This window comes from Abramis brama (genome assembly GCF_963993115.1).
Source record: "Abramis brama genome assembly, chromosome: 3".
NCBI lineage: Eukaryota > Metazoa > Chordata > Actinopteri > Cypriniformes > Leuciscidae > Abramis > Abramis brama.
In genome coordinates, this window is record NC_139965.1 from 50482961 (window position 1) to 50510888 (window position 27928).

General features: G+C 42.6%; 1 protein-coding gene across 1 annotated transcript; it reads right to left on the reverse strand.

Annotated features, from left to right (window-relative positions):
- Positions 1-334: 334 nt before the first annotated feature.
- LOC311080012 (E3 ubiquitin-protein ligase TRIM39) lies at positions 335-27923 on the reverse strand. Its single transcript, XM_084109767.1, has 7 exons — positions 27819-27923; positions 24330-24982; positions 23438-23533; positions 18616-18849; positions 11678-11825; positions 1951-1977; positions 335-1835 (listed from the first exon to the last, which is right to left on the reverse strand). Exons 2-7 carry the CDS (start codon positions 24978-24980, stop codon positions 1282-1284), a joined length of 1710 nt encoding a protein of 569 aa, XP_083965893.1. The 5' UTR covers positions 24981-24982; positions 27819-27923; the 3' UTR covers positions 335-1281.
- Positions 27924-27928: the final 5 nt, after the last annotated feature.

The window sequence follows — 27928 nt, forward strand, 5'->3', positions numbered from 1 at the left end:
ACACTCGTAATGAATTTGTAATGTACTTGTAACACAAATAAAGTACACTTTAATATCACTAATCAAGCATGTAATTAGTCCCTACACAGGCATATAGCCTACTTAAATAAAGTATCTTGAAGTGGCAAGAGATCCGTTTTCTCAACTCTTTCATCCTCCTCTGCAACTCTATGTGACAACTGTAGATTTTACAATAAATGTCTGTGAGTGCAGTTAGATACAAGAGAAGTCATACTGTTTAACTGTTACTGTTACTGTTATTAACCTGGAATATACAGTAATTTTTCTTTTTCTTTTTTTCTTTTCTTTTTTTTCTTCTTTTTTTTTTACAGTGTAATGATACAAGCTCAGAAATATTTAGAATCTGTTGGGGTTTTTGGATGTTGGTTTTTAAACATTAAGATTACTTTGTGGTAATGCAACTGTTTTTTTGCATATTCGTGTACATGAATGTGTATGTCAGGCCATAAATTCACAATAACTTTGCATGAGCTCTTGCTTTGGTGTTGCTACCCCTTTGCCACCTTATAAATAATTTTCTAGATCCGCCCCTGCCAAGGTCGGTCATATTAGTCTAGCAGTCTATATTGCCTGTCCCCTAAACTGGAAAAACAAATTGGTGTAAAAACAATTTTCACTCATAAATTACAATAAATTTCAAGTAACACACTGAATTAAGTATGAAATTTTGAAGTAGAAAAGAATTCAATAGTATTTACTGCTTCGAAAAAATTTTTACAATGTGTTTTTAATTTTATTGAATATTTTTTAACTAGTCCATGTAAACAGTAAAAATGTAAACAAATTTCCCAAAAGGCTGGCCAAAAGTTATATCAAAAATGTATATTTTAATTAAGATGTTTGAAAATGTATACTTTTAATATTGTACACCATTTTCCAATAACACACTAACAAAAATAATGGTGAAGCTTGCAGTGGTATTTTAATAGTTTAATATGTGGAAATAAGTCTAATAAATACACTTACACTGATTTACATGTTTATTTCAACATTCAGTTATTCAATTATACACATAATGCATAAGTAAAAATGTGTAAACATGGATTATACTTATTAATTTGTTTTGTATGCTTTGGTTCTTTGTCATAATTGCTTTTGTATGGCCATGCAATAAAACTGATTACTTTTTTGTAGAAATATCCATATAACAGTCAGGAAATAAAGGCAAAGAAAGTAGTTCTCAAGCACACATAGTAACAGGATAGACACAGCAGTACTGCACATCATGTCACCAGACCAAGTCATTGTGGAGCTCATGTTTCAGCACTGTTTAGTATGAGGCGTCTCTTGCATGGGACAGATCATCATAGTGTCAGAGGCCTTATCGCAGCAGTAGAGGTAGAAGAACGGGAAGAGTTTCTCTTTAAACGAATCCACAAAGGTGTAGATGTGACTTTTGTTTTGTACATCATAGAATGACAACTGTCCTTCTTCGTAGTCCACATATACGCCCACTCTCTTCAGCTTGGGCTCGATGGAAAGCAGGAGGGGTGGAGAGGAAGAAGCACGATATTCTTGCCCTTTCCTCATAGCTAAAGCCCAATAACCGTGAGCCGTACTCACCGAAATCCTCCCTTTTCGGTTAACAGATGCCCGGGCGACACCTAGGTACCAGTCGTCCTTCTCGCCCACCTGAACTTCCCAGTAACGGCGTCCGGAGGACAATCCTTCACGGCCGAGTGCAATAACCACCGTATCAAAGCGCTCTGGTGTATCGGGCAGGTCCTGCCATGCTCCGAGATGACGCATCTGACGCCTGTCCTCGGATAGCTGCAGCCAAGGGTTAGCCGTGTCCGGGTCAAAGGTTACATCCACTTCACGGGGACATACAACAGAGACATGAGTAGATTATCAAACAGACCAGGCAGAGATAAACCCACTTGAATGCAAAGTGGTCTAGTGATATATGAATGATTAAATAAACATTACCTGAGTACTTCTGAACTCTCCTCAGCTCTGTTTAAGATGACAAAAATAAATAAATTAATAAATAAAGTAATTATTTTATAGGTTGGATTGTACTTGAGAGGCTTTTATAATTATTTTACTTTATTAGAACTTCAGAAAAACCTTTTATGTCATGTCATATATTTGCACAATTACAATATATTTAATGATGAAGTTGCAATTTGATACATTTAAAATATGTTTAAAATATACATATATTAAATGCAACATTGAATAATAATCTGTTTGTGCATTTGTTTGTTAGTCAGCACATAAAAAGTGTACTTTAAAGCACAACAAAAGATTATTAAAACACACTATTTTAAAATGTAATTAAAATAAAAAAAAATTTATTTGACATTGTTACAAACTGCACTTTTTAAAAGTGTGCTAAGAAACATAGGGGCAGTTTTTCACACACACACACACACACACACACACACACACTTAACGATACATTCGTCCCGAACCGTGACAGTACAGACAATCACAGTTGATCCACACAGCAATCCAGAAGGGGCCGCGCGCAGTAATGCAACGCAGTTTGCTAACCGCCACAACAGAAAAAAGAGAAGAAGACAATATATGCACCAACCCCAAACAAGAATTCAGAAGGCACGGAAGAGCTTGCTAGTAGCCTGTATATGCTGAGTTTTGCTTAATTTTTGTGACATGCTCCACTAACTTCACGTAAGTGGGAAGGCAGAAAGTGGCATCCTGTTTGTTTTCTTTATTTTACAAAAGCACAATGTTTTATTTTTATTGTGAGTGTTGAGTGTTGAATTATTCAGCTTATCCTGTACTACGCTTACCACACCTCAAAAAATTGTTCAGATGATGTATTTCAAGACATTTGTAATTTCTTATGCATCTAATCCCAAGCCTTCGTTGCTAATTCCAAAAATGTTGTTTCAGAGCTAGTAATAGAGGCTTGAGCCGTTGATAGCAGACTAATGCAGTTATTAGAGAAAGCGAGAGAGCAAGCGAGAGAGAGAGAGAGAGAGAGAGAGAGAGAGAGAGAGAGAGAGAGAGAGAGAGAGAGAGAGAGAGAGAGAGAGAGATGAATCTACCTGAATCTGTGTGTCTCTCAAAAGTGTTCAGCAGCAGTGTCTCTACTTATAGCGAAACTTGTAGCTTTTAAATTGCTAAACTATTTTACTGATAAAATCATCAGAATAGCGCTTACAATATGTTTCTGTGCGAGTGTGTGTCCCTGCTGTATGTGTGTGCGTTTGAGTGAGAGAGAGAGAGCGGGAGAAAGAGAGTATGCTTTCCGTATATAATAAAACGTAATTTTGTCACAAAAAACATGGAAATAATTTGTCGTTTTTATCCTATTGTTTACTATAGTTACTTGCTTGGTCAGTGTCGTTTTGGGTTTTTGTTCTTTTGTTGTTGTTGGCTATAAGGACCTTTGAAATATCTGTAATCATTTGGCGAGGTATAAACGTGTATGCATGCTTGCGTGTATGTTTGTATTTATCCTTAGTCCAAATATTCCATGTATCTTTTTTGAAACACAACATTAATCAGAAGTTAAACCTGCCTCTTGGTAGGTTTAATTTAAGCCTCAATTTAGTCCTGAAAAAGCTTCCTCCAGGAGATATTAAACACTAGACTAGACTAAGTCTAGGATTAATTAAAACCATGACAGAGAAAACAGATTCCCTATCAGTCATTCATGTTCGACGTTACGTCCGAACTTAACTGACGAATTGGGATCACGCCCAAGATCCCAATCACCCTTGAGTGTAAACTAAACTAGCCAATACACATTGGCAAGCGAGATTTGCAAGGAAGCGCGCTTGCATCGTACATTCATCTTTCGTTTCGAAGCCGAGCGTTTCTTTGATTCTGCTCTACGAACCCGGAAGAAGCTCTCCAGAGAGTGCTGGTGTGACACCGCTGCAGCGGTGGCCGCCATTTAAAGGGACATTGCACTTTAAAAGAGCATTTTCTCAGCATTCATTGCTGTTGAACTAAAAGAGTTTCTGTGCACACTGTAGACTTTCAATAGTCTTGCGCTTCAGCACCAAAAAGAGCTTTTTTTCCCTAAAAGAGCGAGCAAGGGTGTGACGTTGTTGTTGTTGTTGTTTTTTTAAGATGTCATTCCACCCGTGTTTCTGGATGTGGTCGTTTCCTGGCTCCGTCTGACAGTCACGATCGCTGCCTCACATGTCTGGGCTTAAAGCACGCTGATGTGCTTTTGTGGACGAGTCATGTACCCATTGTGGGAAGATGACCATCGCAGTGCTGCAAGACTTAAGTACCTCAAATGAGGTAAAGTCCCCTCTGCTATGCCCCGATCTAATTCCTCTGTCTAGCAGAGGGCAACTTCGGTGTAGGGATGGGACGGTATGAAAATTTCATATCACGATTATAGTGACCAAAATTATCGTGATTATCAATATTATCACGGTTTTGTTAAAACGAGATGAAAGTGTTCAAAAAGAACTGATGCTCACACTAAAAACAGTTTAATGTTTGAAAATCAACAAACAACAAATAAAACAAGCAGCTCTATGCACTTTTTAAAGCAAGATTATATTCTGTGGCATTTCCTTCCTTATAATGACCGTCGTCTATAGCAACACATTATTACACAGCGCACATCCATGTATCGCAACGGACGCGCTCTCTCGTTTCATTCAAATACAACTTGCCGTCTTGCTTCTCCGTTTTTGGACGATTGTTTTGTACGCTGTACAAAATGGATTTATAAACAGGTAAGATTTAAAACATTAATCTAAATTCAATATGTCCCCGTAATTATGTGGTAAAAAAAAAAATAATCGGTGTAATAAGTGTACAATGATATACATTATTATCCCTTAAATGTCACTCTTAATAGTCTTGTTTGAACTTGATCGTTTGTCTTTGGCTCAAAGCCACTTGCTGCGAACTTTTCTTCGCGGAAGCTTCACATTTATTTCAAGTGAGTGAGATAAAATATTTTAACTCAAAACAACATTTTGTTCCCAATTATTTGCCAGATGTAGTTTTGATATTGAGGTCAAAGTTAACTTGCCTTGCGTTCGCTATAAACAGTGGGTGATGGTCACACAAGACGACTCGGCAGATTTGAAATGTTTCCCCCCTATTGTAGTGACCATCCTCAATTAAGTTTCACTCAGGACTTTTGTAAAAGCCAAAATATGACCACACCTCAGATTTGGTCCTCTTAAAAGGCTGAAAAATCTCCCAAGCACGGTCACTGCCTTCCACCATTCCTTCTCGAATAAAAAACAACAACAACATTGCGCGCTGCGCCTGTGTCAGACTGTTGCTGGCTGGACAGGATTTATAGTGAGTTATTAAAATCGCGATAATCAAATACAGTTTTAATGATAATAAAATTTTAAACGATAATAATAACTGGCAGTACATTTTATCGTGGTTTATAGTGAAACCGGTAATCGTCCCATCCCTACTTCGGTGTATACACAGGGTGACCTGAGGATCACAGTGGAGCTCTCCCGGCGAGTACATCTCTGCAGGCCCCCCACTCCTCAAGCTGTGGAGCTTCCGGGTGAGATTGCTGTGAGGGCTCCGGAGGAGGATCAGACATCGATCGCTGCATCAGAGGGTGGGTTAGAGTCCTCTGGGGATGAAGATTTCGGCTGAGTTGCCCCCATTAGGGAGAGTAGCGTTGTTCAAGTTAGTCGTTATTTGACGAGGATGAATCGTCTCTCGGGGTGGTGCACGCTGGCCAACGATTGTTTTGAATCGGGCCCTTCACAAGCTCCCGTTTAAAATGTTGACACAGAGACACATTTTTGGATGCATTCAACCCCAAGATTGTTTTTTTGACCTGAAGGATGCATCCTTTAATGTCTTGATTCTCCCTCAACACAGATCGTTCCTGCGCTTTGCGTTCGAGGATCGAGCATATCAGTTCAAAGTCCTCCCCTTCGAGCTGTCCCTGTCGCCTCGTGTCTTCACGAAAGTCGTGGAGGCGGCCCTTGTTCCTATGAGAGAACATGGTGTTCAAATTTTCATCTATCTCCACAACTGGCTCATACTGGCCCACTCGCTAGAGCAGTTGTGCGAACACAGGGACCTGGTGCTTCAGCACCTCAGCCATCTGGGGCTTTGGGTCAACTGAGAAAAGAGCAAACTCTCCCCTTGCAGAGAATATCTTTTCTCTGTGTGCAGTTGGACTCGGTCAGAAGACTTTCAGAGGAACATGCTCAGTTGGTGTTGAACTGCTTGAATTCGTTCAAAGGCAGGATGGCCCCATTGAAACTTTTTCAGAGGCTCCTGGAACATATGGCATCCGCAGCTGCAGGCACGCCGCTCGGGTTGCTTCATATGAGACTGCTTCAGCTCTGGCTTCATAACCGAGTCCCTAGATGGGTATGGTAATGCGGCACGCACCGGGTGGCAATCTCCCTAGTCTGTCGCCAAACCTTCAGCCCGTGGTCAGACCTTGCATTTATATGGGCAGGAGTTACCCTATAACAAGTGTCCAGGGATGTTGTTGTCTCAACAGATGCCTCCACCACCAGCTGGGGTGTCATGTGCTACGGCCGTGCAGCATCGGGCTCCTGGACAGGACCTCGGCTGCACTGGCATATCAACTGTCATGAGTTGCTAGCAGTATGGCTTGCTGGGAGATCACCACCACCAGTGATCTATCACTTCGGCGAGAGCACCCTCTACGACAGTGTTTCTCAACCCTGTTCTGGAGGACCCCCAACACTGCAAATTTTGAAAGTCTCCTCTTTCTGACACACCCATTTCAGGTCCTGGAGTTTATTCTAATGAGCTGATGAGTTGAATCAGGTGTGTTTGATTAGGGAGACAAAGGAAATGTGCAGTGTTGGGAGTCCTTCAGGAGCAGGGTTGAAAAACACTGCTCTACGAGACGCGTAGAAACACACGCCTACACTTTGAAGTGGAACTTGTTCGTTGAGTGGTCTCAACGCACTTCCTTATATACCTCAAGACACTTTCACGTTTTATTCTATGACATAAAAGTCAGTTTTAATATAAATACTGACAAATACTGTAATACTGACATAAATGTCAGTATTACCCCAATTGTGATTTTTTCAAGGTGTTATGCGTCTTTAAAAAGGCAGTTGCTAACAAGTGGCTAAATGGGACTACAGAGGCTGTCAGGGAGATTAAACGTCATCACGGCGAACAGGTCAGCTCAGTCTGCTTTTACAGCCTTGTTATTTTTATAATAATGCTCTAATAAACTATTCTAACTCAAACATTCTGGGAAAATGTTTTTCGATAAAACTGAAAGAGTAGTCGGAAGCTTAGTGGTGGTGACGTTGAAGACATGGGACCGTGCTGTAGTTTGTTTATAGCCGACCTTTAGCTTTTTACCTCTGGCTACTGCATTTAGACTTCAAAATTCATACCCATTGTGGGTAACACTTTATAATAACGTTCAGTTGTAAGTCATTTATAAGTGGTTAGTTAATGATGAACTTATCATTTACAAAATATTCATAAATGATTAGCAAGTGATATACTAACATTTTATGTATGTTTTGTAAATTCTGTTACAAGTCATTTACAAGTGATTAGTAAATGATTAATTAATTATTTACGAAACATGACTATGCGTTCATAAATGATTAATAAGTGATATGTTAATTATTGTATGTATGTTTTGTAGATTCAGTTATAAGTAATTTACAATTGATTAGTTAATGATTAATCATTTACAAAACATGAATATGCGTTTCATAAATGTTTAATAAATTATGTTTTTTTTTTGTATGTATGTAGCAATTAGAGGGTGCAGAAAGTGTTGTAAATGCCTTGTATACACTATACAGATAATTTGTAACAGGTAAGTAACAGTGTTCAACACAATGATGTGTAAACGCATGAATAAATCATTTACAACACTTTCTGCATCCCCTAATCTAAATTATTATTCTAAACTATTCATCACTTGTAAATGTGTTACACATCATTCGTAGATTACCACTTCAAGAATCAATAAGGCATAAGATCAACAAATCTTATCTACGAATGATGTGTAACACATTTACAAGTGATGAATAGTTTAGAATAATACTTTAGATTAGGGGATGCAGAAAGTGTTGTAAATGATTTATTAATGCGTTTACACATCTATAACAGGTGTTGAACACTGTAGTGTGTACTGCAGTGTAAGTGCTGACTGGTGAGGGTATAGACAGCTGTCTTCTCTGAAACACATGGAGGGCCCTATCTTGCACCCAGCGCAATTGACTTTGTACACCGACGCATGTATCATTCCTATTCTGCACCCGCGCAAAGCGGACTTTTCCCTCCACAGACGCACGTCGGTTAACTAAGAAATACACTTCCGCTCCCCGGGGCGGTTCAGCGCAAAGAGGAGGCGTGTTCCGGCGCAAACGTTCCCTCATGCTATTTTACAGGTTTAGAAAACAATTCCGCCACTGACCGAAAAAAAAACAGTTTAAAGTCAGTGGCGCGTTGCGCATGTTATTCATATGCTATTTTAAGGGCGCATGCTTGGCCATAATCAATGTAGCGTGTGCTTTAAGTGTCACAAGCATACACTTTGATTCTCTCATCTACACACAGACGCAGCAGTTATCATTTTTGCAAATCATACATTATTACGATAGATAGATAGATAGATAGATAGATAGATAGATAGATAGACAGTTTATTATAAAAGCATACATCTAGCTTACACATTTACCCAAATTATCATACGCCTGTTTAACTGAAGTTAATTTGGGTGTGTTTATCCATCCCCAACGTCCCTGACGGGAACGTCCTCGGCTGTGAACCGCTCCTCGTGTCCGCCTGGCAAATCCGCCGTTACAATAGGAATCCGCTTAGAACAAGCGCGCCTGCTCTTAAAGGGAATGTGAGATGACGCTCTGATTGGTTTATTTCATGTTACGCCCAAACCACACCTATGAATAATGAAGCTACTTCAGACCATTTAGATTTGCGTCGGGCGCAAGAGTCATTTATCCCGCCGCTATAATAGCAACAGCACCCAAGACCCGCCCACAAAGTTACTTGCGTTTTGCACTTGATACTTGCGTTTCAGATCGTTAAAATAGGGCCCGGAGTCTTTAACCAATGTGCACCTGATGTGAGCAAAACATACAAAAAAAGTAACAATTTATTAAACATTCATGAAACACATAGTCATGTTTTGTAAATGATTAGTTAATCATTAACTAATCACTTGTAAATGACTCGTAACAGAATTTACAAACATACATAAAATGTTAGTATATCACTTGCTAATTTATGAATGTTTTGTACATTTTCTCTAGTACATTAAACATTGTTGCACCAATTAGATTAAAAAAGGTTAGAGAGAAAACTAAAGCACCATGGTACAACAGTGCTACGCATGTTATCAAGAGAGAAACTCGTAATTTAGAGCGTAAATGGAAACAAACTAATTTAGAGGTCTTTAGAATCGCGTGGAAAGACAGTATGTCACGTTATAAAAAGGCCCTAAAAGCAGCCAGGGCTGAGCATCTCCGCAAATTAATAGAAAATAACCAAAATAATCCAAGGTTTTTATTTAACACCGTGGCTAGACTAACAAATCAACAGACATCACCTGAGCAAAATATTCCGTTACAGTTTAGTAATAATGATTTTATGAATTTCTTCACTGAGAAAATAGAAAGCATCAGAAACACAATTGTAAATGTACAATCTTTAATGGTGTCTTATGATTCAGCCTCAATTATCGCCCCTCAAGAAAAACTACAGCGCTTTACAACTATAGGACAGGAAGAGCTAAATAAACTTATCATTGCATCTAAACCAACAACATGTTTATTAGATCCAATACCCACTAAACTACTGAAAGAAGTGTTACCTGTAGTGGAAGAGCCTCTTCTCAATATTATTAACTCGTCTTTGTCTTTAGGTTATGTTCCAAGAATATTCAAGTTGGCAGTTATAAAACCTCTTATTAAGAAACCACAATTAGATCATAATAATCTAGCAAATTACAGACCCATTTCAAATCTTCCATTTATGGGGAAAATGGGGAAAAATCGAAGATAACGTCAGTAAACTATGGAGTGCCGCAAGGATGTTAGGCCCTCTGATATTCTCAATATATATGCTGCCACTTGGTAATATTATAAGAAAACATGGAATTAATTTCCACTGTTATGCTGATGACACTCAATTATATATTTCATCACGACCAGATGAAAACAATAAATTATCTAAATTGACAGAGTGTGTTAAAGATATAAAACACTGGATGATGTGTAATTTTCTGCTATTAAATTCAGATAAAACGGAGGTATTACTTATTGGTCAAAAAAACTGCCCACAAAACCTCTTACAATACAACTTTAATTTAGAAGGATGTCCTGTTACTTTATCCACTACAGTAAAAGACCTGGGTGTTATATTAGACCGCAACTTGTCTTTCGAAAATCATATTTCATATGTTACAAGAACAGCCTTTTTCCACCTTAGAAACATTGCTAAGCTACGTAACATGCTATCTGTTTCTGATGCAGAAAAGTTAGTTCATGCATTCATGACCTCGAGACTAGATTACTGTAATGCTTTATTAGCTGGTTGTCCTGCATCCTCAATAAACAAGCTACAGTTAGTCCAAAATGCAGCTGCTAGAGTTCTTACTAGGTCAAGAAAATATGATCATATAACACCAATTCTATCATCTCTACATTGGTTACCTATAAAGTTTCGTATCAATTACAAAGTATTACTAATGACCTATAAAACCCTAAATGGTTTAGCTCCTGGGTATTTAACGGAATTTCTATCACCCTACAATCCATCGCGCTCTTTAAGATCACTAAATTCAAGGCTTCTGGTCATTCCTGGGATATCTAAGTCCACTAAAGGAGGGAGGGCGTTTTCACATTTAGCTCCTAAACTGTGGAATGGCCTTCCTGATATTGTTCGAGGATCAGACTCGCTGTCCCAGTTTAAAACTAGATTAAAGACGCATCTCTTTAGCCAAGCATTCACATAATACTTACCTTTTATACTACAGTTGAATCAGATTGAATGCATTAATATTATGAACAGCAGCTACGCTAATTATTTCCCATCTGCTTTTCTGTTGTTATCTCGGGACGCTAGTCCCGAGGTAAAAACAGATTGTCAGCTCCAGTTTGTATCCAGCCTCCCATGGAAACTACAGATGCCCCAACACCCGTGCAGAGACGACTCGAAGCCTGTGAAGAGACGACTCGACACCTGCGAAGAGACGACTCGACGCTGGCGATATGTTTATGTCGTAAATTAATACATGATTAACTAACTATATTTCTCTATGTACATTTCTGAAATGCACTTTCTGTAAAGCTGCTTTGAAACAATATGTATTGTGAAAAGCGCTATACAAATAAATTTGAATTGAATTGAATTAAATGATTAGTTCATCATTAACAAACCATTTATAAATGACTTACAAATGAACGTTATTATAAAGTGTTACCGCCTATGGGGAAATCCTATAGGGTTTTTGTCAAGGGAACCAGTGTGATGCTAACTGCTAGTTGGCCTACAGAGTGACTTCATTCCTGCACCACTCTATAAAATTATGCTCTACTTCACAAGGGCAGGAAGACCCTGACAGTTAATTATTCATGGTTACAGCCAATCTGCCTTAAAACTCTGCCACTTGTTGAGGCGAATATAAAGGTATAGGGGCAGAAAAAGAGTGATGTGTATTAGTAAAATACTGTAACAGTTAAGTTCTTACCCATTTCTACAAGTTTTTCTACTTCTTCTGTAAGTGTATCTTCTAGTTTGAGCACTGCTCTTCTGGTGGTGCCAATACACTGATCCGCATGCACATAGGTCTCAGACCAGTCTTTAGTGTTTGGATGAGCCATTAATGATGTAAAGTTCTGGAGGAGAAGACAGTGGACATTTTAAAGAAGCTGTGTGGCATACAACAAAGATGCAGCAAATTCCCTGTCAAGGAAAGTCTGTTCACTTGCCGTCCATATTTGCAATATTTCGGTAGCATCCGGAGCTTCTAACGGCAGCTGCAGTAATGCAATGACTTTACTAATCAGCAATTGGCTCTTTTATTTAGAAGGTGGGACTTATTACACCATATTGGGCACTGCAGTTTCTCACATTCATACGTAATATGAGTGTGCCATCTTTGTATATCTAAACTAAACCTTTGAATGTTCTCTTACGAGAGGTTCTCTCGTATTGCGTAAGTAGCTTACGCTTCGGGAAAGTTCTCTTTCTTCGAGATCTGAAGCCAAAAAATTATCCTTAATTTTGCATTTATTGTCAACGCAGTGCAGCAGCAGGCAGACCAAAGCAAGCTGTATAAGCGTGCTCATTGGCTGCCAGGCGGCAACTGCTTAAGCCTATCAGTGAGCCCGGTGTGACGTCACACCCAATGAGGGCGCTTCGCGCCCTCCACACCCTTCTAACCGTCAAGAAGGGTGTGGCCAGTGTGTATATATTGCGGGCTCACAGGCTGAGTTCTGATTTTCTTGTCTTCAGCGAAGCTCTTCGCATCGCTGGATCTTGAGAAGCCGCCGCCGTTGAAACCAGCGACCAGCAAGCCTAGGACAGCGCCTGAGGAAGCCGGCCACCTTCACCCATCCGTGCCGATGGCCTTCAGCCATCCGTGCCTGCTACGCTATCCGGCGACATATCCTTTTTCTCTGCTTTCTCTGTGTTGTGTGTGTGCTCGCCCTGCGACACGCACTTTTTCTAAAAGAGCGCGAGGCGTTTTTGTCAAAATGCCTCTTTTTTCCTGCGGTTCGTGCCGCGCCCCGCTCAGCAACGGAGACCGCCATCTCATCTGCGCTCTCTCCCTGGGCCGCGATCACGCCGCCGCCGCACTCTCTACGGGCGGCTGCCCAGAGTGCGAGGAACTCTCAATGTCGACCCTGCGGGCTCGACTTGAGGTTTTCGACCAGGCTGTCGCTCCGCAAGTCCCTGTTGGGCCGCGCAAGAAAAAGCGCCGCTCGCAGCGACCACCGGAGACAGATGCGGCGTTCAGAAGCTCGCCGGAACCTCTCCCTCGAGCTTCTCTCTCGCCCTCTCCGCCCCCCCTCCCGGCCGCTCAACCGCCGGCTCTCGCCCGCGCCGCCGCCGTTTCAGGGGATGAGGCGGATGAGTCTGATGGACGCGCCGCTGACAGCTGCTCTATCCTGGCGTCTGACAGTGAGGACTGGTCCACCGCCTACTCTACAGTCCAGGATTCTGGCCGTTCTCGAGCGGGCGAGGACGCGGAGCTTTTGCGCCTCCTTACCCGGGCTGTTGACCAGTTAGGCCCCGAGTGGTCTCCTCCTAAGGAGCCAGCACCGAACAGGCTCGACGGCTGCTTTCTCCATCGCCGCCGCCGATCGCCAGCTTCCAGAACCACGCCTTTCCTGCCTGAGCTCCACAGTGAGCTCTCTAAGTCGTGGAATGCACCGGTTTCCGCGAGGGTCTCTTCACACGCTTCATCGACGCTCTCACAGGTTGACGGCGCCGCTGAGAAGGGGTATAATGCCATTCCCCCTGTGGAAGAGGCGGTAGCAGCGCACCTTTGCCCGCCCTCTCGTTGGCGCTCAAAGGCTGCCCTCCCGTCTAAGGCCTGCAGGACCACATCAGCCCTTGTCGGCCGCGCTTTCTCCGCCGCCGGTCAAGCTGCTTCTGTTCTCCACTCCATGGCCGTGCTGCAGATTCTCCAGGCTAATCTCCTCCGTGATATGGACGAGAAAGGTCTGGAATCTGCTTCCGTTACGGATCTACGAAGCGCGACGGACCTTTCCCTTCGCGCTACGAAATCCGCTGCCCAGGCCATCGGACGGTGCATGGCTTCTCTGACCGTTACAGAGAGGCATCTCTGGTTGACGCTCGCCGACATGAGAGAGTCTGAGCGCGCGGTGTTTCTCAATGCCCCCCTCTCTCCCACCGGCCTGTTCGGCCCAGCGGTTAGCGGGATCGTTGACCGTTTCTCGGAGGTACAGAAGACTACACAGGCGATGAATCTCTTCCTGCCTCGACGCTCTAGCTCTGCTGCACGCCGTCCTCGCGACCAGCCTGCGCAAAGTTCCACTCAGCGTCCAGCTCGACCTCCATCATCGCAGCGACGACAGGGCGGCCGCCCTAGATCGCGCTCTTCCAGCCGTAACAGACCGCCTCCTCCCCGGGGACCCCGGCAGAGGATTACGGTGAAACCGGAGCCCGCTAAGACCTCCTAGCCCGAGGAAAGAAGCGACGGCTGTGTCCCGCTGCGGCCGGACCACCGTCAAAGCTTCATGTCCTGTCAGTCCCCGTTGCCACGGTTACTGCGGACACTCATTTCGCAGCCAACGAGCCGGTAATCTCACCCTCTCGCCTGCATACAACCGCCGTTTTCACGGCGACCCAGAGAAATCTCAAAGAGAGCATTATGTCTGGTTGCACGGCTCACGCCGCATGTGTTTCAAATGCAGTGAATGTGCCCACGTTTCTGTGTTCACCCCTGCACACAAGCACTATAAATCCCGTGTCTCTCACAGAGCCCACTCTCGTAAAGCGAGTAGAATCCGCTCGAGTAGGTCACGTGTCCACTTCACGGTGCCCCCTTCTACTCACTGCCCGCTCTGTCACACGGCCATTCACAACCGGTCATGTTCTAAATATAGATGCTGTGCCCGCTCCCCTGCGCTCACACATACTAACGAACATTTCGCCCCCGACGCCGCCCTCGCGACGCGCCTCATGCTGTGTATTCCCCGTCCAAAGTCACCGGGACACCACATGTAAAACGGCCAGTTATCGCTGCGTGCGATCCGCCGTGTCTAAGCACAGAGAGTGCGCGCGCTGCACCCGCCCCTCCGTTTCGAGCTCTCGAGCCCGCGATACGCGGCGATCAGAGCCTGGAGGCCATCCTGCCCCTGGCTGCGCACGCAGAAGCGTGGGAGGCTATCCCAGGTGCATCAGTATGGGTGCTAAACACAATAAAACAGGGCTATACTCTGCAGTTCGCTCGCCGCCCCCCGCGCTTTCAGGCGTGTACCGAGACGAGAGTGAATGGGGAAGTAGCACATCTGCTTCGAGCAGAAATAGCGACACTTCTGTGCAAAGGGGCTATAGAACCGGTTCCCCCTTCTATGAGCGAGTCGGGCTTTTACAGCCGTTATTTCCTCGTTCCCAAGAAGGACGGAGCTCTCAGACCGATTTTGGATCTGAGATATTTGAACAAAGCTCTCATGCGAAGACCGTTCAAGATGCTCACAACCAGGCAGATCCTCGCGCAAATTCGCCCGAGGGACTGGTTTATCTCTCTCGATCTGAAAGACGCTTACTTTCAGATCCAGATAATACCCCGTCACAGGCCATTCTTGAGATTCGCCTTCGACGGTCAGGTATATCAATACACCGTCCTACCATTCGGCCTGTCTCTAGCACCCCGTACGTTCACGAAGTGCATGGACACGGCTCTCGCTCCCCTGAGAGGTCAGGGAATGCGGATTTTGAATTATTTGGACGATTGGCTGATTCTAGCACAGTCAGAGGCCGAGTTCATCGCTCACAGAACAGTGCTCCTCAGCCACCTGGAAAGCTTGGGGCTTACGGTCAACTGGACCAAGAGCTCATTGGTGCCCAGTCGTTCAACCTCCTTTCTGGGTTTGGAACTGGACTCTGTGGCAATGACGGCCCGTCTGTCGACACAGCGCGCGCGCTGCATTCGACGCCTGGCCGCTTCCTTTCGGTCGGGCAGCACCGCTCCTCTAAAGACATTTCAGAGGATGCTGGGTTGTATGGCCTCAGCTGCAGCAGTGCTTCAGCTGGGTCTACTGCGTATGCGCCCGCTTCAACGCTGGTTGAACGCCCGAGTGCCTCACAGAGCCTGGGCTTCTGGCGGCATTCGAATCAGAGTGACTCAGAGCTGCGTTTCAGCACTGAAGCCCTGGTTAGTGGCCGGCTGGTACCAGCGGGGAGTGACAATGGGAGCCGTCTCGCACCGCAAAGTTATCTCGACGGACGCTTCCACCTCAGGCTGGGGCGCTCTTTTCGAGGGCAAACCGGCATTTGGCCTGTGGTCGGACCAGGAGAAATGCCTCCACATAAATTGTTTGGAGATGATAGCGGTCGAGAACGCTCTCAAGCGCTTCCTCCCATTCATACGGGATCACCATGTGTTAGTCCGCTCGGACAACATGTCAGTGGTATCCTATGTGAACCGACAGGGCGGTGTCAGATCCAAGAGCCTGTGCAAACTGACAGAACGCCTTCTCGTGTGGGCTCACCGCTCGTTGCGCTCGCTGAGAGCCGCGCACGTGCCGGGCCACTTGAATGTGGGACCAGACAGACTGTCCAGGGACATCATTCCCCCGGGAGATTGGTCCCTGCATCCTCAGACAGTCCAGCTCCTCTGGCGCCTATTCGGCAGGGCGGAGGTCGACCTTTTTGCGTCGAAAGACAACGCTCACTGCCCGATATTTTTCTCGAAAAGCGAAGACGCGCTGTCCCAGACTTGGCCCAGCCTCCCGCTGTACGCTTTTCCCCCGATCTCCCTGTTACCTCAGGTTTTAACAAGGATCAGGGAAACACAGCACCCAGTGCTCCTTATAGCCCCGCGCTGGGAGAACCAGATTTGGTACCCAGAGCTGGTGAGGCTGTCGCACTCACCCCCATGGCCGATCCCGGTGAGGAAGGATCTCCTCTCTCAAGCCGGCGGGTCAATTTGGCATCCCCACCCGGAGCGGTGGTCTCTGCATGCATGGGTAATCAACGGATATCCGTTGACCTGCCAGAAGGGGTTGTGAACACGATCACGCAGTCTAGAGCTCCCTCCACGAGGCGGCTCTATGCGTCTAAGTGGTCTGTGTTCTCTAAATGGTGCGCTGCTAAGAGCTTTGATCCACGCACATGTGGGGTTTCGCAAGTGCTCTCCTTCCTACAGGAGCTGTTGGAAAAGGGTAGGTCCCCTTCCACGCTCAAAGTGTATGTGGCGGCTATTGCAGCGTTCGCTGAGTCGACGCGCAGCCGGGGAATCGGTAGGAATGAGCTTATTATCCGTTTCCTCAGAGGAGCCAGGCGGATGAATCCCCCGCGGCCCCCCTCGGTTCCTATTTGGGATCTGTCCTTGGTCCTGGAGGCCCTGAAGGCTTTTCCTTTTGAACCGCTTGAATCTGTGGATCTTAAGTACCTTTCGCTCAAAACCGTTTTTCTGATAGCTCTGTCTTCAGTAAAACGCGTGGGGGACCTGCACGCGCTATCTACTAGCCCTGCATGTCTCGAGTTCGGACCGAATGACTCTAAAGTCATTCTCAGACCGAGACACGGTTATGTTCCCAAAGCGATTGGTACCCCTTTTAGGGCACAAATCATCTCCCTCTCGGCTCTGCCATTATCCGATAACGGGGACAGTGATAACCTCCTATGCCCTGTTAGGGCGCTGAGAGTTTACATCACGCGCTCCGCCGCTTTCAGGCGGTCCGAGCAGCTCTTTGTTTCTTTCTTTCTTTCTTTTGCACCAAGGGTCTCGCCGCCTCGAAACAGAGCCTGTCCAGGTGGATAGTGGACGCGATTGCAGCAGCTTACGCCTCCAAACACCTGCAGTGTCCTTTGGGTGTCAGAGCCCACTCCACTAGAGGCATGGCCTCTTCGTGGGCCTGGTCCAGCGGAATTTCGATTCACGATATTTGTATGGCGGCGGGCTGGGCCTCCCCATCTACATTCGTGAGGTTTTATAACCTGGAAGTTCCCGCCCTGCAGGCGACACTGTTATCAGTATAAGTGCAGACTATGTCCACTTACTGGCTTATTTTTCTGGTTGGCACCAGGGGAAGGATTCTTTCCATAAATAGACCAGTGTTTCTGCTCTATTTTCTTTCCCTATGCGTGTTTATGCACTGTGTGGGCCCGCGCTGTGTGAAGTGAAGTGCTTGGTACAGGTGTTGGCCACCGGCCACCTGTTTCAACGCTATGTTTTTCCCCGGTCTCCCTGGGATTCATGTGTTGGATGCTCGGCGCGCACGGCGTTGACAATGGGTTCCCGAAGCGTAAGCTACTTACGCAATACGAGAGAACCTCTCGTAAGAGAACGTACTCGGTTAGCTAATGTAACCTCGGTTCTCTCTAGAAGAGGGAACGAGTATTGCGTAACCTGCCGTGACGCGCCACGAGCTTTTGCGCTTCAGACTATGAAAACCAGAACTCAGCCTGTGAGCCCGCAATATATACACACTGGCCACACCCTTCTTGACGGTTAGAAGGGTGTGGAGGGCGCGAAGCGCCCTCATTGGGTGTGACGTCACACCGGGCTCACTGATAGGCTTAAGCAGTTGCCGCCTGGCAGCCAATGAGCACGCTTATACAGCTTGCTTTGGTCTGCCTGCTGCTGCACTGCGTTGACAATAAATGCAAAATTAAGGATAATTTTTTGGCTTCAGATCTCGAAGAAAGAGAACTTTCCCGAAGCGTAAGCTACTTACGCAATACTCGTTCCCTCTTCTAGAGAGAACCGAGGTTACATTAGGTAACCGAGTACGTTTGTTGCCATCATTGATCACAAAACATCAATTTTTAAGTTGATGAAAGTCATGGGTCTCTAGATTTGTTTAATCATTCTTAAATTTGAATCAAATAATCCACATCAACAAAATTGACAGTGAAGACTTTTTACATTAGTAAAAATGAAGAACAGATTACATGAAAAAAAAAATTATAGGGTAAAAAACGCTTCACCTGCAGGAAGTGAATGTGGTCTTCAGTGTGTGAAAGATACCCTAACTCTGTGTTTCTCAGTTTCAGAACATCTATTTCCTGCTCCAGTTCTTGTATTTGTTTGTTGGCCCAGCTCTCTGTCTTCTTCTGTTTCTCCTCGATGTCCAGCACCAGCTCGGCCTGGACCTTCTGGACTGCTCGGATCAGATCCGAGAATACCTGCATGCTGTCCTCAATTTCTCTCTGAGCGCTGCTCTATGTTTGGGAGGAGATACACACTAATCAGTGCAGACATAAATAAAAACATTTGTTTGAAATGTTTAGCACATATATATCACCATGACCTAATTAATAATATTACCCTTGGATATAGTTCTTTAACCATTTGAATGAGCTCTATGGAAGGTTTTTTTGGTTAAAAATCTGTTATTGAGCAAGAACATAATAAATCAAATTATCTGTTTCTAAAACTGTCTTGCCTTGCTAAGAATCAAAACAGCAAGCTTATAATGATGATTTAGAACTTGGGCTGTTGAGTTATATTTCACGGTAAATATCCAGAGGTTGACAGTAACAAAGTACATTTACTTGAGTACTGTACTTAAGTACACTTTTTGAGTATCTGTACTTTACTTGAGTATTATTTTTTCTGGAAATTTTTTGCTTTAAATTTTTTTGCTTTAATGTCCACTACATTTAAAAGACAAATATCATACTTTTTACTCCACTACATTTCTGTCAAGGTCCTTGAGTAGAAAGTAGTAACGTCAGTCAGGGGATGATTTTGGTTGCAGGGGTTGCATTTTGGTTGGAAATGAAAGTCGGGTTGACGTCAGAACCCGACGTCCTGTAGACCTCAGAACCCACGGGTTGATGTCAGAAACCGGCGTCGGACAGACGTTGGATTTTGGTTGGAAATGAAAGTCGGGTTAACTTCAGAACATCAACCTGATTTTCATTTTCAACATTGGGTTTGGTCTTCTAAATGTGAATTTTGTCATTGTTTTGGAGCACACTCTTATAGATAACAGTAAGGCTAACATATTCATACTAAAAGCCTAAAAACTTTAAATAGGGCACTATTTGAGGGAACAGCCATTTGGGTGTCCGAAACCATTATGGACGTTATTGAGTGCACTTATTCAATCTCACATTCAATCCCACTACTGGAACTGTGTTCTAGAAATAAATGTGATATTGATATGAGGGTAGGCAGGCATAGATTCAGAGGCATAAGGTACTGTAAGTATTACATACAACAATGCAACAATAATAAAACAATGCATTGACATTTACTTTTTACTTTTGATACTTAAGTACTTTTAAAAATGTGTACTTCTGTACTTTTACTTAAGTAAAAATCGGTCTTTACAGCTTTTACTTGTAACGGAGTAATATTTGACCAGTAGTATCTGTACTTTCACTCAAGTAAGGAAGTTGTGTACTTTGTGTACTTGTGTCCATCTCTGCGGATATTCATCTTTTTTTGCAACACGGAGGAATATTTTCTTTGAATTTGCGAATATTAAAATAGAACAGAATATTGAAATTACTTCCACGTTTCAAAATAAGTTGGATAGGTCTAAATAACTAGAAGAATAACAAAGTACAGTAAACTGTAAAACTATTTGCGATACAAACCAGTGTTTAGGATTATGATAATGAAATTAAAATAATATGATAGCAAATATAACAGTGTGCAATATCAAGCAACTTAAAGTACCCATGAAATCAAAATTGAAGCTTTTAGCGTGAAATATGTCATCCTTAAGGCTATAAAGTGTGCTCCAAAATAATTACAAAATTCACATTTAGAAGATATAAGCGTACAAACCTTACAGTCTCTCACTTCCGCCAATAGGAACAATGATCACTCTGCACTTCAGCTTCTAATCAGATTTTCTGTCCAATCAATGCTCTCTAGAATCTGAAGTGTCCCACCCCCAATAAATAGACCCTGAAGCTTTTAGTACAGCTAAAATAACTGGAAGCGAATGAAACCAGAACCTTTGCACATTCAGGTTATTCAAATGGTAAATGGACTGCATTTATATAGCGCTTTCACAGACCTATGGCCACCAAAGCGCTTTACATTGCCTCACATTCACCCATTCACTCACTCATTCATACACCGACGGCGGTGTCAGCCATGCAAGGCGCCATCCAGCTCGTCGGGAACAGCTGGGGTTAGGTGTCTTGCTCATGGACACCTCGACACTTGGTCAAGTGGAACCGGGGATTGAACCACCAACCTTTCGGTTTGTAGACAACCTACATGAACCACTGAGCCACTGCCGCCAAATGATTGTGTTAACAAGGTGGGTTACTGCGCAACACAATGCATTGTTCAAAAAGGTAGTCATCTGAGGAATGATACGTTGTTAAATAAATAAAAGTCCGGAAATACAACTTGTATCAACATCGGACTGCTACAACTCAGAGACTTCAAAGGATTTAAAACCAACCCAGAGATTGCTTCTTTTTTTTTTTGCTTTACAGATAAGATAGCCTATAGCAATCACTATACTTAATTAAATAAAGGAATTAAATAATTAATGGAAATAATTAAAGAGAACAAAGAAAAATAAATAAAAAGATCCTGTAATCAATGTAAACTATTTGCAAATATTATTTCATTTTAATTTTAATATGCACACATTCACTCTTATTCATATGTCTGTAAAAAACGCAAAACGTTTCTTGTCTTGTCACATTTAGTTATGAATTTCATGAAGCAATTAAATGATAGCATATTTCAAAATGACGAAATTTCATTTAAAGGGACACTAGGTAACTTTTTAACCTTAACTGAACAGCTTCGGAGTCAGTGGAATGGTTATATTACTCATTTCGGGTTGAATGGTGGTGGTTTCGCACCCCCCTGGTGCCCGAGAGCGGAAAAAACTCACTTGCAACTTTGGGACGCGGGTCGGTGTCAGGAAGTATCGCGTGATATCAGGTCTCGCGATGTAACGAATTGCTTGACGGCACTGCACACGTACACGCCCCTATTCAAACACCGGCGGGCTAGCTATAAGCAAAGGGCAACGATAGATTGAGTTATGGCTGAGGCTGAGCCTGTAAAAAAGAAGCAGAAAGCTAGGAAATCTTTGTCGGAGGACCAACGAAAGAGGAAACGGGAGACTGACCGAGCAAGAAGTCAGACTCGAGTAAATATATCGGACCGGCTTTTTCAGAATGGTGAGAACTGAGAGAAACAGAAGCCTGCAAAACGGATGCTGATCCTGCTGTTGCACTTGTAAGTTAAGTATCTTTGGAATAAACTGTGTTTAATATTTAAATTTCAAGTAATTGCGACCTCAGGATGTTTGCTATTGTCTGTAAAGGTTTTTATTATGATCGCTGTCTGTTAGGGGCTTACTAGTAACATTACGCTAGATACTATAACTTTGATGTTAGGCATTGTCATTAGCAAACACGTTTGATTTCTGTAGTTGTGTGGCCGTTCCTCTGTCGGTTTTATTTGTGTAACTTACACTTTTATTTTATGTCACTAAGTCAACGCGTCTGATAGTAGGCAATATCAGACGCGCAAAATGTTGCACATATCATGATCGAGCTAGAAAAAACGTTCTGATGTTTTCTTAGACAAGCAAAGGTAAACCATCATTCTACCAGATGAACTTATAGACCTTGCTAATATAACTTTAGACAAATATTAGCCTCCGATATATATATTTTTTTTATGCTCATGCCCATTCTCCCAAAAACAAACAAACAAACAAACACGAAAGCAGTAGTTCGCCTCGTTCATATCGTTCGTTCCCGGTAAAAATACTAGTATGCATGACAACACAATAAATAAAAAAATCGCCATCAGTTGGAAAGAAAGTATTGCTTTACTTGCCTCGGTAGACATAACTGGTTTTGAAATAGCCGGTTCCTCTGCTCAGCTAGGTTGACAGCTGATCAGCTGGGTTGCTCGTGGCGAGGGGGGAGGGACAACAGTTCGTTTTTACGACAGAGTGTTTGAAAGCATTATACTACCAGACACTAGGGGGAGCTCGTAGAGAAAAAACACTCAGACTTGCATAATGCCCCTTTAAGTAGTTTGCTTTATTGAATATTAATGTCGGTTGTTGAACATTTCTATTGTAAATATTAAATGTTTAGGTACTTACACCTGAAGTTCGCACTTGTCTTCTGGGAATGGTAAACCCCACCTTCTTTGATTTGATTGGTCATCTCAATCATTTTGACACTGATTAGCGCTGTAACTTTTAAAACTTTTTGTCAAACAAAAGAAAAAAAGAGCATGCGTAATGGAGTGCAGCAGAGCAGCATTAAAATATTCTCTTGAGTAGGTACTTATTTTGATCAAGTAATGTATGTGCTATTTAGTATGAATATGTGTAGAATGGATGTAATCCGGATGTACTACATTCACCATGCTGTCATAATCAAATGACCTACAGTACCAGCGTCAGTTGTCTCTCATCACTGCCATTCACAAATCCTCTCCCGTGGCCTCATGGATAGTAAAGTGTCCATCATATGCACACTTCGGAACCTCATCTGGGTACTTTTTGCATACTCTTTTATGAGCACTGTGAATTTGCACATACTACTCTTGTCGCATACTGTTTTCACCAACTATATAGTAGGGAAGTATACAATTTTGGATGCAGCCAATGTTCCTTGCGGGTAACTTGCAGTTTTAAGCATCAACCATTAGTTGCAAAAGTTGCAATGTGTACCTTTAAGTCACACCAGCCTGAGGATCTCTGTGGATTAGTATTGAAGAAGACAAAGCCTATAGCATCTGCCCATGTTAACTAATCTGAAACTAATCTGACAGACATACATACACACTTAAACTTACTTTGTTCAACTCTATGGAGTGTTTGATATCATCAACTTTCTTCAGTCGGTCCTGAATCATCTGCTGAACTTCAGTTTCAGTTTTCCTCAACAAGGCCTGTCAATCACAATATATTGTGTTAAACTTTTTAAACCTGCTCTGGTATAGCTCTTTTTAGTGACGTAGTCTATCTGTATCCTAGTAAATCCTTGTAAAGCACAATTACAAAGTGAAGCATCCTTGGTTCCTGAAGTATTTTTCCAATTAATTTAGACTATTAAGCCATTAATTTCCATAAAATACTGCAAATTGTATAATAGAATTAATCTTTTTTTAATGTATTTACTTTTTTAGGAAATATTACTGCTTTTATATACTAATGCTACAAAATCACACATTAGCTAGCATTAGCAACCCTGTAGCTTTCTTAATCTTGAAGACATTGGTTAGCTTGTTCAGGTGTGTTTGATTAGGGTTGGAGCTAAACTCTGTAGGATAGTGGCCCTGCAGGACTGAAGTTGGCCATCCATTATTTACATGATCTGGTTACTTTATTCAGCTAGTAACAAGTAATGAGTAAAGCAATGTTTACTTTTTTAAATAAGTAAACTTCTTATTTTATTATGTATCTATTTTCTGACAATTTATTTTTAACTCAAATACTGCTTTTTCCCCCATGTTGAGAGAAATGTGGGTTTGTGTAGAGGTGTGCCAGCACTGGAATAAGTGTAGCATTTATGAGCAGTGTTTGTCATACTTATCAGTGACATACAGAGTGTGTAGCTTCCTTTCCAGTCCACTGCAATATTTTTAGTAAATCGAAGCTTTTCACTGTCATGATCCAGTTGTTCGTTATTTATACTGGACAAAACAATAGAATTGGCCCTTTACAAATGAGAAGTGGCACTTTTACCTTTTTCTCTGTCCACTCCCGTTCGACAGGAACAGTGTAATGTGCCCTGTGGTCCATCTCAGTGCACAGCACACACACAATGGTCTGATCCTTCTTACAGAACAGCTCCAGCAACCTCTCGTGCTTCTTACACATACGGTCCTCAAGGTTCTGCACAGGTTCGATCAGCTTGTGTTTGGTGAAGCGGGCAGTGTGCGTCTTCAGATGCTCCTCACAGTAAGACGTTAAACAAACCAAGCAGGACTTCACCGCCCGTCGCTGAGGCCCAGTGCACACGTCGCAGGACACCTCCTGGGCCCACGATCCATTAGGAGGAATCAGTTCAGGCATTTCTGTAGGGAGCGCCTCAGGGGTCCTGAGTCCTGGGTCCAGCTGCATTGTCTTCTGAAAGTCCGCGACTGGATTGGATTTCATTGCCTTAAATTTATCAGCGATTTCCCTCAGCACTGTGTTGATGCTGATGTCGGGCTGCTTGAAGAATGTCTTTTTGCACATCGGACACATAAAGAGGGCACTGGACTTCCAGTAGCTGCCGATGCAGGCCATGCAGAAGTTGTGTCCACAAGGGATGGAGACAGGGTTTGTAAACACATCCAGACAGATGGAACAGTGCACCTGCTCCTCGGCTAACATGCTGGTGGGAGATGCCATTCCTATAGAGACAGAGGGAGAAGCATGTGCCCTCAAAAAAGCTGTAGTCTTCTAACTTTGATCAAAATAAACTTTAAAATGGATAGAAATGGAGACAACTTCTCTCTAAACTTGTCAATATTGTTTTCCCTGAACCAATAAGCTTTTTGAAGTTTATATACCGTCACTGTCGGGCTGAAACCTTATATGTCCAAAACTACTTTTGAGGGGGAAAAAACTGTATTTTTAAAATAATTAAACGCTGTGTTGTGGCTTTTTATATGATCAGGCACTTGCACATGTTGTTATATTTTTAACATTTTATCAGAATTTAAGCTTAAATAGAGTTATGAGGTCGTTGACCAGTGATGTGGGAGATATGTTTTGTGCATCATTAGACCGGCCACATCTGAGAAAGTGTATTGTATTATGTTTTCATCATCTTACAGGTTACAAAGTTTATAGCATCTTAAAGCATCTTAGATTATTAAAGTCAGCATGAAATACCATTCATAACCCATTTTACTTCCATAATGTAATGTGTTTTATGAGAAAAACATTCTGTAGCAGAATGGATCAGGACCTAAATGCAAATTTCATGCTCTAGAGAGCTAATCTTAACATTTGTGACCCTGGATCACAAAACCAGTCACAAGTCGCACGGGTATATTTGTGGCAATAGCCAACAATACATTTTATGGGTCAAAATTATCGATTTTTCTTTTATGCCAAAAATCATTAGGATTTTAAGTAAATATCATATTCCATGAAGATATTTTTTTAATTTCCTACCATAAATATATAAAATGTTTATTTTTTTGAGTGAATGCAGCACAGTCGCGAACATAAATGGATAACTTTAAAGGCGATTTTCTCAATGTTTCGATTTTTTGCACCCTCAGTGTAACGATGCGGTTGAAACATAGGAGGAAGCAGGATCCACATGCAGTAGTCTTTTATTAAATAAATTCAAAACTTCTCAGACTCAGACTCAGACTCAGACTCAGACTCAGACTCAGACTCAGACTCAGACTCAGACTCAGACTCAGACTAGGGAACATGACTCGGGAACAGAACAACCAACATACAACATCAAGAACTCACAAAGACTGAACTAGACACAGTGCTTAAATACATAGGCAAACAAGCATAACAAGATAACAAGGGGGCGTGGTTAATCAGAAACACCTGGGAAGACTAATAAACAAGAAAAACTACAAAGGACTACAAAACATGGTAGAGGACAGGAAATGACAAAAAGTCCACACAAGACTTTTGAACACAAGACAGGAATTATGACACTCAGAAAATACCGATTTTCAGAAAATACAGATTTTCAAATAATTGTATCTTGACCAAATATTGTACCCTGGAAATCCAGAGTTCTCGCAAGAGCACAAGTTGAATTTGCTCAGCGAGTTACTCTGGTGTCGAGTAATGATGCTCATTAAATATGCCCTTGTATCCGAGCTGCACCAATCACATCGGGTTATCTGATATAGGCGGGCCAGAGGCGAGCTAAACAGATGACGACAGTGCTGTGACGTCGAAGTCATTAGTAAACATTGTAAGATGGCTATGGATGAACAACAGTTGTTTGAAACGGCTTTGGCCACTACAATGAACGAGTTAGACTTGGCTTTTTATCTAAAATAGGAACAAAAGACGGCGCTCGAATCGTTCCTTTGCAAGAAGGGCGTTTTTGCTGTTTTGCCGACGGTATACGGTAAGAGTCTAATCTACCAGTTAGCTTCACTGGTAGCTAAGCGTATGGGGCTTGTTGTGATTGGTCGTAGTGTTATCCAATTGCGTGCAGTGATATTTTCAAATGCATTCCCCTCGAGCTGGCCGATTTTCATTAGTCGATGCCAGACCATTAATCTTTCAGATATAGGTCTGGATTTCCAGGCTACAAATATTGTACTATCCTAACAAACCATACATCAATGGAAAGCTTATTTATTCAGCTTTCAGATGATGTATAAATCTCAGTTTTAAAAAATGTACCCATGTGTTGTGGTCCAGGGTCACATATTTCAATGGAAAACAATTATTTTCATTACTTTTTCATTATTTGCTAAGATTTTGAAAGGTTGCATTACATATACCCTAAAACTTAAATATGCCTATTAAATCAGATGAAAAGGAAAGTCGTTTCAGAGCATTACAAAGATTGCCATGGAATAGCGTTGATGATGAATGGTGCACATTAAGACCAGGAATGTGTATTATTAAGAAACTCACAGTAATAATACATTTTTAACTCACATTGACTTTAAACTGTTGATATGTCATCCTATAAAACTAGAACAAAACTAGCACAAACAGATAAATTACCAGTCTTTTTTAGACTGACTTGGTGGCATTATTGACAGCTATGCCGTGTGCTAAATATACAGAGTCATTTGGATTTGATTAGCAATCCGGCTGTTGGCTTGTGCTCTTAGCAACATGCAGTGGTCTTTGACACAGAAAGACTTCAGGAATTTGTAAAGCCTGGCTATTCATAGAAGATTATCATCACTCCAAAAATACTAGGCTTCCCAGACTCTTGCTTCTGGTCCTATCTCATAAACAACACCTGCATGCAATTTTTGGATCTATATCACCATTTTGTCTATAGTTTTTAATAGCTGTTTATCAAACACATTTTTGCAGATAAATTATTATTCATTATTAGTAGTTGGAAGAGTTCCAAGTTGATTTTAGCATGCTTTCATTAGCAAATGTGTCCTTTTCTATACATCTTGGCTATGCATTTGCTGAAATGACATGCAGAACATGCAGTTTCCTCAATCATCTTCATTCATCTAAGCATTTTTTACTTGAAGAGTCACAGTGTTTTTAGAGGAGACTCACCGGCTGTCTGTTGCAGCTGAATGCCACTGACCACAATGACCGTCCTGGACTGGACAGCAGTGACATGCAGCACAGCTGACAGCCCCTGTTACCCTGAAATATCCCCCCTT